The sequence below is a fragment of the Erinaceus europaeus genome, chromosome 11, assembly GCF_950295315.1.
Source record: "Erinaceus europaeus chromosome 11, mEriEur2.1, whole genome shotgun sequence".
In the NCBI taxonomy this organism is placed as follows: Eukaryota; Metazoa; Chordata; class Mammalia; order Eulipotyphla; family Erinaceidae; genus Erinaceus; species Erinaceus europaeus.
In genome coordinates, this window is record NC_080172.1 from 58,116,685 (window position 1) to 58,128,710 (window position 12,026).

Below are 12,026 nucleotides of genomic sequence, written 5' to 3' on the forward strand. Positions count from 1 at the left end.
AATTCTATGGTTTTCAGATATGAAATCAATTACAAATTTTATTGTGAAATGATCATTCAGCTAGATCCAACTAAAGCTGCTTTGCTTTATCTTCTAGTCTTGCTCTTTCAACTATCGCACAAAGACTAAAGCAAATGCAAACAAGATCAAATCAAAACAAGAAATGGCAAGAGACAAGAAACTGACTATAAAGCAGATATTTTAAACTGCACTGACAGCTATAATAGTCTGGAGGAAAAGCCATAGTTATGAAGAAGGAAGGGGCAAAATAAAGAAATAAGAAGAATCATAAAATTAAGCAATAAATTAGGAGAGAAAAGAAATATAGGGTTGGAGAGGTAGGTCACAAGGTAGGGTCTATGTCTTGTCACATGCAAGATCCCAGTTCAAACACTCCTAACCATACACAGCTGTAATGGCACCAGAGGCAGCTGTACTACTGTGATGTTTGCTTTTTTTTTTTTCTTTTCTGTCTCTGTGTCTCATGATCTGAATAAAAAGGCAGTTCTGGATCAGTGAAAACTTAGACATGCAGGCCCCAGTTAAAAAAAAAAATCAACCAGCTAAGTGTATACTTATGAAGTATTCAAGAACAAATATACAAAGAGATATGACATTTAAGAGATGGTTATCAAGAGAAATTACTTGAAGGTCTTTGGGAAAGTGTTATCTTGTTGTCTTCTAGGTCAGTTTATAAAAATTTCTACTTAGGGTTTTGAATATAAGCTCAAACAATGAAGTCCACTTTTTTCATCACAGGATACTACACTGGAAAGATGTGTGGCTTTGCTGAGATACCTTCTAGTACCATCAAAAGCCCGCAGATGTTTTTAAAACACTTCACTAGTGATATCAGAGAATTCAGGTGTGTTTCCAGGGCTACCATAAAAAAAAGAAAAGTTACTCAGAAGTTAAAATTCTTAGGTTTTACCCTAGACCTACTGAATCATAATCTCAGTGGGTATGGCCCAGTCACATGGGATCTAAGAAGTCATACAGATAATTCTGATGAACACAAAGAGTTAAGGACAAAGTAAAGGTACTAAGCTCTTATTTGATTAAAAAAAAAATCCATATTGTACATGTCACTATTTTTGAGATGTAGCTGAAATTTAAGACTCAATTACATTATAATTTTTGTAATGAAATTTAGCAGAATGTCATATAATCACAATTCACCAAGTACAGTAAAAGCAAGTCTGCAATGAAAAAATTTAAAGGTATCTACTTACTTCAATGTTTCAGCGAGAAAGAAGCTCTGCTGAACATCATCATGTGTAGGAGTGGAGGAATATACATCCTTCACCCCAGAAAATCCACTACTGACTCGACAATACTTTTCAATAGCCTATGGGAAACATCAAACAAAAGAATCAATTTTATAGAATTTCAAGTTTTGGAAGGAAAATTTAAAGAATCACAATGGAATGTTCATAAAAATCAATATAAGAATTTGGCAGTTTAGGAGTAAGATCTATTATCGAATGAAAACATTCTCATACTGGAAAAATTAACTAAGGCAACCTGTTACCTGTGTAAATAATTTCTCACTCTAAAACATTTCATCTTCTTATGACACCTTGTACTTTCCTACTTTAGGAGTCAATTTTATGCTATTAACACTAAACTGGAACCTGACCGGCACAGTATAGCCTGATATTAATGCTGACAGAGCAAGATGGAGGCCAGTTTGAATTAAAATTTTTCAATGCACAGGTGCACTAAAAGCATTAACATCTAAATGTCTCTCTCCCTTTTCCCAATTTTTGATAGAAACAGAGGAATAAGAGGAGAGGAAGAAACAAAACAGTTACAGCACTGTTTTATCCCTTCCAAAGCCTCTCTCTGCAGGTGGGGCACAATCATACTTTCTTTTTTGAATATTTTATTTATTTATTAATGAGAAACATAGAAGGAGAGAGAAAGAGCCAGACATCACTCTGGTACATGTGCTGCCAGGGATTGAACTCAGGACCTCATGCTTGAGAGTTCGATGCTTTATCCACTGCACCACCTCCCGGAACACAGCAATCATACTTTCAATTCAAAGTTATAAAATATTTAATATCTCCCTCAAATTTTCTTATTTTTTGTACTATTTTAGGAATGTGGGTAACTGTAACTATAGAAAGTAAAAGAGGGGATATGAGTGGGTGGTGGGCTACTTGTATCCTTAGATTACTGCAGTGGCCTTCAAAATTCAACATCCTGCAGATTACAATCAGATTCTTTTTCTTTGTTATATCCCAAGAAAAACTTCTCAATAGTTCCATCCCCTCTGAAAAACCTTCAGCAGTTCCGCAATGAAATCTTAAAAGTTAGGGAGCTCTGATACATAGGACATTCAGAGAAAAAAGGAAATTATTTGAAAGGGGCTTTCTAGACAAGCAAACAATTTTATATTCTCACATTTCATGATTAAAAGATTATGTTTGTGAGAGAGAAAGAGAGAGGCAGAGAGGAAGAGATATAGAGAGACACAGACACCATGGAACTACTGAGTAAAGTATACGTTCTTGATCTGGCACATAAAGTCATCTACATAATAGTTCTGAACTTCTCCTCTGGTTGCCACTGTGAAACTTCATTTTAATATTAAGCTGGCATGCATTCTACCCTAAAGTGTATCTTATATATTCCTATATAATATACGCCAAGCAATCTACCAATACTACTTTCTCCAGTGAAATGTTTTTTATTTTATCAATACTGTAAGCTTAATTTAATATAATCTGATTATGGATACTCAAGATAAATAGTTTTATTTTTATGATTAGTATATCTTAGAGATTAAACTACTTCCCCATACTCCCTGGGATAAGCTAGACTTGTGTGAAAAGTCTAATAATTTTCCCCATCTGCAGGGGAGAAGCTTCATGAGTGGTGGAGCAGGGCTGCAGGTCTCTCTCTATCTCTCCCTCTCCTTGTCCTTCTCCCTCTCTGTCTCCCCTCCCTTCATTTCTCTCTGTCCAATAAAGTAAAAATAAAATATTTTTAAAAGTCTAATGATTTTCTTTCTTCTGAGGCATTGATAGTGATGAGGTTCTTTAAAGGGAAGTACTTTAAAAGTAAGCCACCTTCTTCCTTCCTTTGCTAACCATTAAAAGAACTCATTTATATATATATATATATTTATAAAATTCATAGTATATACATAATATATACATACACATTTATTATATAGATTATACAGTCTATTTTTTTTCATTGTGGTTGTTTTTGTTGTTGGATAAGACAGAGATAAACTGAGAGAGGAAGGGAAGACAGAGAGGGACAGAGATTGACACCTGCAGAACTGCTTCACCACTTGCTAAGCAACCCCCTGCAGGTGAGAAGCCCTGGGCTTGAACTGGGATCCTTGTGCTTCACACTATGTGCTTAACCTGATGACTACTACCTGGCACCATAGAGTCTATTTTTAAGACTTGTTTTCATGTGAGAGAGAAGGAGACCAGAGCACTCTCAAATCTGGAATGTAGTGGTACTGAGGACTAAACCTGGGACATCTGGGGCATCCAGGGTCCAAGTCTGGTGCATTTCAGGTACACTATCTCCCCAGCCCTACACTATCTCTATATCTAGATAAATTTTAACAATTTTTTACAGTGGTCTACTAAAGAATTACTCAGAACTTGGCTGAAATGAATATGGGGTAATTTACTCAGTTTGTGAATCTGGGCAATTTTATAATAATTTTTTTCTCTGAGGTTAAAACTGAGGCAAATATAAAAATTGTGTAAATAGTGGGGGGGGGAATGTGTTTTTTTTTTTCCCCTAAATGATTCCTTATTCAGTAAGAATAATGAGTGAATGTTAATGATTAAACAGACCTAACAGAGAACCAAAGTGAATTCTAAGGCTTACTTGTACTGCTTAAGAAACAGAGTGGTCAGGGAGGTGGCACAGTGGCAGAAAGATAATAAAACTTGCAAATGTGAGTTCCTGGGTTTAGTCCCTGGCACTGCATGTGCCAGAGTGATGCGATGGTACTTCTCTTTCTCATTAATAAGCAATTATTTTAAAGAAACATAATAACTAACAACTACTTCATCAGATAAATGAAAGTAGACTATAGGGAAGGCTTAACACTCTTGAGTGTTGAACTGAAAAATTATTTACCAGTGCTGCTTCCCAGCCCCACTGCCTGTATCTTGGATCATGAGTGAATCGCCACAGGTACCAATAGGTTTCAATTACTTCTGGACGGAGGATGTAATACTTTTCAGCCTGCCGTACAGCCACAGCCTCTACTGCACCATCAAACTTGAATGATTCTGGACCTAATTTTAATGCTGTAACAAGACAAAATAAAAAATAAAAACAAATAAGCATAATAAGCCATTTGTGTTTGATTGCCAAATCTTTCTTTCTCCCCTGAAATAAAAACCAGGTATACAGGTATTTTGTATTTGTTACTATTGTTACCGTTTTATAAAATCTGTGACTTTAGGGGAACCACAATAGGTTTTTTTCTTGTAAGAGACTTATAAATATTTCAATGACTTTTTTTTAATATTTATTTTATTTATTTATTCCCTTTTGTTGCCCTTGTTTTATTGTTGTAGTTATTATTGTTGTTGTCATTGTTGGATAGGACAGAGAAAAATGGAGAGAGGAGGGGAAGACAGAGAGGAGGAGAGAAAGATAGACACCTGCAGACCTGCTTCACTGCCTGTGAAGCGACTCCCCTGCAGGTGGGGAGCCGTGGTTCGAACTGGGATCCTTATGCCGGTCCTTGTGCTTTGCGCCACCTGCACTTAACCCGCTGCGCTACAGCCCGACTCCCATTTCAATGACTTTAAGATAAAATATTTCTTATAAAAACTGTACATCAACATGCTGCTAAGTATATACCAATAAGTATCTGGTAATCTTTGGAAACAAATGTAAAACCAGACATAAGTATATAACATATTGATGTTTTGATCCAAAATAAATGATACGAGACATCTTTACTATACCAAATTATACTTTTAAAAGTCAAGAACTTAAAGGTGTCATGTTGAATGAGATAGAAAAGGACAAATACTGACTCACTCAAAGGTAGAGCACAAGAAGCAATGGCAAGGGGGCCGGGTAGTAGCTCACAAGGTTAAGTGCACATGGCACAGCGCACATGGCACAAAGCACAAGGAATGGCATAAGGATCCCAGTTAGAGCCCCCAGCTCCCCACCTGCAGGGGTGTCGCTTCACAAGTGGTGAGGTAGGTCTGAAGGTGTCTATCTTTTCTCCCCTCTCTGTCTTCCCCTCCTCTCTCCATTTCTTTCTGTCCTATCCAACAATGACAGCAACAATAATAATAACAACAGCAATGATAAGCAATAAGAGCAACAAAAGGGGAAAAAAATTAGCCTCCAAGAGCAGAGGATTCGTAGTGCAGGTATTGAGCCCCAGTTATAACCCTAGAGGCAAAAAAAAAAAAAAAAGAAGGAGAAGCAGCAGCAACGGCAATAAGGGAAAACATAAGGTGAAACTTAAGACTGGGTGTGGTGTATTGTACTGAAATACAAAACTCTGAGGAAATGGGTAGGGATGGAAGGAGGGGCTCTGGGCTCCTGGTGTATGATGGTAGAAAAGGACAGTAATTTTTTTTTCTTTTGGCCTTAAGGGTGATTGCTGGGACTTGACGCCAGCACTAATGAATCGACTGCTCCTGGCAGCCATCTTTTTTTTTTCTTTTCCATTTTATTATATAGGACAGAGAGAAATTGAGAGGGGGGGAAGATAGAGAAGGGGAGAAGGAGATACCCGCAGACCAGCTTCACCTAGTGAGGCGGCCCCCTGCAGGTGGGGAGCCTGGGGCTCGAACTGGGATTCTTATGTGGGACCTTGAGCTTCTTACCATGTGCGATTAACCCAGTGTGCCACCACCTGGCTCCCTCTTGCAGACATTTATTAGGGGGAGATAATACATGTGCCTATGTGTTAACAACTGTATTGTAAACCATTAGCTCCTCAATAAAGTATAGGGAGGAGGATTAAAAAAAGTCAAGACAGGGAGTTGGGCAGTAGCGCAGTGGGTGAAGCACATGTGGCATGAAGTGCAAGGACCCAGATAAGGACATGGGTTCAAGCACCCAACTCAGAGTCGCTTCACAGGCAGTGAAGCAGGTCTTCAGATGTCTATCTTTCTTGTCTTTCCATCTCTCTCCATTTCTCTCTGTCCTATCTAACAATGACGACATAATTAACACAACAATAAAAAACAAGGGCAACGAAAGGGAAAATAAATATTTTTAAAAAGTCAAGATAAATTTAAAGTCCTTTTTAATGTAACAGACACATTTATAAGGAAACAACTTAGAGCCTGGATCATGAATTATATTTAGTTATAGAATATATACCTTCCCTTTATAAAGAAAGTTACAGCATATAAAGATCAATATGCTTCTAATAGCTTTAAACATAAGCTCTCTTATACTTCCTGGATATACTAGCAAGCAAGAAGTTCAAACTGCCAGTCAATAAGAACTTCATAATTGGGAATTGGGCGGTAGAGCAGTGGGTTACACGCATGTTGCACAAAGCCCAAGGACCCAAGCAAGGATCCCAGTTTGAGCACCCTGCTCCCCACCTTGCAGGGGGGTCACTTTACAGGTGGTGAAGCAAGTCCACAGGTGTCTTTCTCTCCCCCTCTGTCTCGCCTCCTTTCTCCATTTCTCCCTGTCCTTTCCAACAATAATGACATCAATAATAACAACAAAAATAACTACAACAATGAAAAACAAGGGCAACAAAGGGAGAATAAGTAAATAAGTATTAAAAAATTTTTAAAAAAGAACTTCATAATTATGTTGCCCCTTTATCAGTCTAAATTAAAATTACCATGTTATATAGGTATATATATATATATATATATATATATATATATATATATACACACTGACATGACATACTATTCCCTGAATATGATTTCCATTCAAGTTGTATATGCATTACATGAAAGACTTCTTTTAAAAAAATCCCTAGTTAAATCCAGCACCCTAAGCTTGGGCATTATAAGGCCATCTACCATTGAGATATTGAAATCACATATAATTGCCACTTTAGATGCTATTTTTCCTTTCTGCTAGATTGTGCTGGTGGCAAGGATGCATGGTCTCTTGCCTCTTTCATGAAATGTTGAACATTTTTATATTTCCCCAGGCAAGAAATGATATCACCAGAAATGTAATACCAGTGGATCATAAATAAAATCATGCCATAGCAGTTGGCATGACAAGTGCTGCTACAGCCAGATATAAGTATTGCAATAACAAAACTGTTAAGCTTCAGATAACAATTCAGAAAAAAGTGAAAACTATCACAGCTAAGTTCCACTAGGAACATCGTTATAAGCCCTCTCATGGGCCACTCTAGGAATTTGTCCTCAATATAAAGTAGCAGAGGATGGGACTGCTCCACTTTCAGAAGGTTGGATCATCCTACTCTGCCACTTGAGGAAGTCTCATCCTGAAATGAGTTCAGCCTAGAATGTCCCCAGTTGTGATCATGTACTGCAAACTCAAGATTGATAGGGACTTAGAGGTTATACAGTAACAGGCTCTTGTACTAAATATAAATATAAACATATATATACATGGTTAACAGTTAATTTTATTTATAGATTTTCTTCACATCTGGGACCTATTCTCTGCCCTAAACCCACTTTCTACCCCTATTTTCAACTCTGACACCATCTTCCTCACACAGTATTTTTAGTCTACCTCCATATTAGCTATCAAACTCAAGCAAAAACTAAGAAAGTCATGGGCCACTAGGAACATATTTAAATTAAGACTTCCCAGCTTTCTTGTCATCTGTTTTATTCCTACTTTTTGGTTCCTCTTGATTAATCATTTTGTCCTCCTTTATATCTCACTTCCTTTCAGCCACCAAGTTGCAGACATCCTGATTCCATTTGACTTCCCTGGGCAGATGACCTCACCAATATGCTCTGGAACCTCACCTCTGCAGTGCCCTACTCCAATAGGGAAAGACAGAAACAGGCTGGGGGTACGAATTGACCTGCCAATGTCCATGTCCAGAGATGCAATTACAGAAGTCAGAACCCCCACCTTCTGCATCCCATAAAGAATTTTGTAATACGTGTCTTCAATCAGGTGCGCCACCACCCAGCTTCCCTATAAAGAATTTTGGTTTATATTCCCAGAGGGAGAGAAATGATAGGAGAAGATGACCAGAGGGCTCTCCAATTCTATCAGGACCCAGAAAGAGAAGAGACAAGAAAGAGAGAGAGAATGGGCAGGACATTCTGGAGCAGTAGTAGGTGTGGTGTGACTTAGGAAAAGAGGGCAGGGGCACAGAAAAAAAAAAGGGCAAATATATAGACAGTTACAGAAATAACAGTTAACTCATATAAGCAACCTTTGGAGAAATGCTGTAGCTTCCAATGGAGAAAATGGGATACAGAACTCTGGTAGTGGGAATGGTACAGAATCATACCCATGCTATCTCATAGTTTTGTGGATTAATATTTTTTTAAAAGAGGTGAAAATAAAGCTCTCCATTCCACTCCAAAAGAGAACCTAACATAGAATGACCTCAGGAAAACAAAAACAAAACCCACAAAACCAAAAACACTGGAGTGATTGTAAATTCTTCTATTTAGAACAAGAGATTCTAAAAGCTAAAAATCACTATTTACTGAGAAATATTAGCAAGTGAAACAGAACTCAATTTCGTTCTTGTTTCTTATGTGGTGCAAGACTGAAACCTAAGATCTCACACATGGTAATTACTGATTTTATTGGGTGAGGTTCTCATGTTAGAAGCTGTAAAAACTATATAAAGTAGGTACAAGAGACATGCACAGGAGAAAGGAGTCTTCAAATAATGGTGTTGGGAAAATTGGGTTGAAACATGCAGAAGGAGGAAACTGAAGTACCTCATTTCATCACACACAAGTAAACTTCAAAAAGGTCAAGGATTTGATGTTAACCAGAAACCATCAGATATTTAGAGGAAAATATCTGCAGAATTCTTTCCATCTAACTTTTAAAGGCATCTCTACAATAAACCAGTGGGATTATATCAAGTTAAAAACCTCAGAAACCATCATCCAAACCAAGAAAACTCCTTAGAAAAGGTCTTTATATGCCATACAGGTCAAAGGCTAATAACCAAAAAAATAAAAAACAGCTAACCAAACTCTAAAAAAAAAAGCAAAAAAAAAAGCAAATGACCCCATCCTAAAAATGAGAAAATGAGGAGAGAATATGGGCAGATTATTCACCAAAGAAAAGACCCAAAAGGCTAACATACATATGAAAAAATGTGCCAAGTCATTGATTGTCAGAAAATGCAAGTAAAGACAACAATGAAATACCATTTCACTCCTGTGAGAATATCATATATCAGAAAAGCTAGCAGCAACAAATGCTGGAGAGGTTGTGGGGACAAAAGAACACTCCTGCACTGCTGGTGAGAATGTAAATAGGCCCAACTCATCAGAGTCATCATCACTTATTATCAGAGTAATGCAAATAAAGGTAACAATGAGATACCACTTTACCCCTTTAAAAAATGTCATATATCAGAAAAGACAGTAACAACAAATGTTGGATAGGCTGCAGGGGTAAAAGATCCCTTTTACAACCACTGGTGGAATTGTAAATTGGTCCAGCTCCTGAAGAGAGTAGTCTGGAGAACTCTGCAAAGGCTAGAAATGGACCTATCCTAGGACCCAGCAATTCCTCTCCTGGCAATATATCTATCTCAAGGGAAAAATTACACCCAGCCAAAGAGATCAATGTTCATAGTAGCATCACTGGTAATAGCTAAAACCTGGAAGCAACCCAACTGTCCAACAACAGATGAGTGGCTTAGAAAACTGGTATATACATACAGTGGAATACTACTCCACTAAATAAAAATGATGAATTTATCTTCTTCACCTAATTTTGAATGGAACTTAAAATAAACATGTTAAATTAGATAAGCCAGGGAGAGGAGGGTGAATATGGCATAATCTCACTCATGAGCAGAATTTAAGAAACAAGAACAGAAAGAGAAAAATCAAAGGGATACTTGGACTGGTTATAGTGTACTATATCAAAGGAAAGGACTAGGGAAGGAGGGTGGGGAGAGCTTTTAGGTCCTGGTACATTATGATGGAAAAAGACCTAAGTTGGAAGTGAGAGTGTTCTGCAGATACCTATCATTTCTCCAAGCAAGATAAGAATGTGTACACATGTGCCACTCATTATATTGTAAACCATTAACTTTCCCCTAAATAATAATATACTACATTGCCAAATGTGATAAAGGTCAATAGAGTATAACAATAAATTATAAAGATGATACATATTTATTTGTAAGATCACAGAAAACGTAATTCATATAAGTCCTCTAAGATAATGCAGTCTCTACAGAGGGGAAAAAAAAAAAACATTCAAGTCAACAAAGGAAATAATGTATAAAGAATATTCCGGGCTGGGTGGTACCACATGTAGTTGAGTGCACACATTATAGTGTGCAAGGGCCCAGGTTCAAGCCCAAGTCCTCACCTGCAGGGGCAAAGCTTCAGAAGCAGTTTAATAGTACTCCAGGTATCTCTCTCTGTCTATCCTTCCGTCTGTGTCGTCCTCTTCCCTCTCCATTTCTTTTAGTCTCTATCCAAAATAAATAAATTAAAAAATATTTTTTAAAGGAATATTCTGAGACACAACCGATGGTTTGAATGGGCTCAAGGCAAGTAAAGAATGTAAACTATTTTCCTTTACCCTTCTCTCCTATTATTTTCCTTTAAAATATGGATGTAGAAACACTTCAAGGGCAGGGGTAGACATCATAATGGTTATGCAAAGAGATTCTCATGCCTGAGGCCCCAAAGTCCCAAATTAAATCCCCTGCACCACAGTACTGAGCCAGAACTGAGCCAGTGCGCCAGTAAAAAAAAAAAAAAAAAAAAAGTAAAGGCAGGGGAGATAGCATAATGGTTATGCAAAGAGACTCTCATGCCTGAGGTTGTGAGGTCCCAGGTTCACTTCCGAGCACCATCATAAGCCAGAGCTGAGCAGTGCTCTGGTAAAAATAAATAAATAACCAACCAAAAAATAATTAAAAATATTTTTGGGAGTCGAGCTGTAGTGCAGCGGGTAAAGCGCTGGTGGCACAAAGCCCAAGGACTGGCATAAGGATCCCGGTTCCAGCCCCCAGTTCCCCACCTGCAGGGGAGTCGCTTCACAGGTGGTGAAGCAGGTCTGCAGGTGTCGATCTTTCTCTCCCCCTCTGTCTTCCCCTCCTCTCCATTTCTCTCTGTCCTATCCAACAACAACAACATCAATAACTACAACAATAAAAAAATAAGGGCAATAAAAGGGAATAAATAAAAATTAAAAAAAAAATTTTAAAAGAACAAAAATTCTTCAACTATGTCTAAAACATTATGTACCACAGAACCTTAGTCCACTGTTACATGTGTCTAAACAGATTAAAAACTTCCCCCAAATTTGGTAACTCTAAGGAAGGTAATTTACCAAACTTCAATATGAAATAAATTATATAGCAATCAGGTTTTAATCAGGCTCAGCAACTAAACATTAATTTCTGAAACAGAAAAGAAAAAGAAAGTACCAGACTTTAGAAGTGTAAGGCTGAGTTTGGCACCAATTCTACCTCAAGACAAATAAGACAACCTAGCTTCTCACATAGATACAATCATGTTGGCAATGATCATTGAGTTATTGCTCAATTAGTTAGCATTGCTTCCTAAAAGCCTAGGTAAAACTAAGTAGTGGGGCATATTTATCAATACAAGAAAATTCTTAAAGATGACCAAATCCTGAATTAGTGTCATTTCTAACTACAATAACAAATGAAAGTGAAATTTCAAGACAACAGTTATACAGATTTAGTTGGAATAACTGCTAAGGAGAAGTGGATGGATATTTTAAAACAAGGTGGCCAAAAAAATTATAGCACAGCCTGAAGATAACTTAGCAAAAGATGTAATTATCTGGTGGGAAGTAAGCAAAACTAGGGCTTTACTTTTTAATTAAAGGATCTAAGGTGAGATTAAAGA

At 37.4% G+C, this 12,026-nt stretch overlaps 1 protein-coding gene across 2 annotated transcripts in view; it reads right to left on the reverse strand.

The window, feature by feature from the left end:
• MAN1A2 (mannosidase alpha class 1A member 2) overlaps positions 1 to 12,026 on the reverse strand; it is a 154,337-nt gene that overhangs the window by 19,801 nt on the left and 122,510 nt on the right. For both annotated transcript variants that reach the window (XR_009552576.1, XM_007525496.3), the window contains exons 11-12: positions 4,120 to 4,292; positions 1,233 to 1,348 (exon numbers count right to left, since the gene is read on the reverse strand). Coding sequence is in view for 1 of the 2 variants with exons in the window: in XM_007525496.3 (XP_007525558.1) it covers positions 1,233 to 1,348; positions 4,120 to 4,292 (289 nt within the window). In the remaining variant the exon portion in view is untranslated. The remainder of the gene's footprint in view (positions 1 to 1,232; positions 1,349 to 4,119; positions 4,293 to 12,026) is intronic.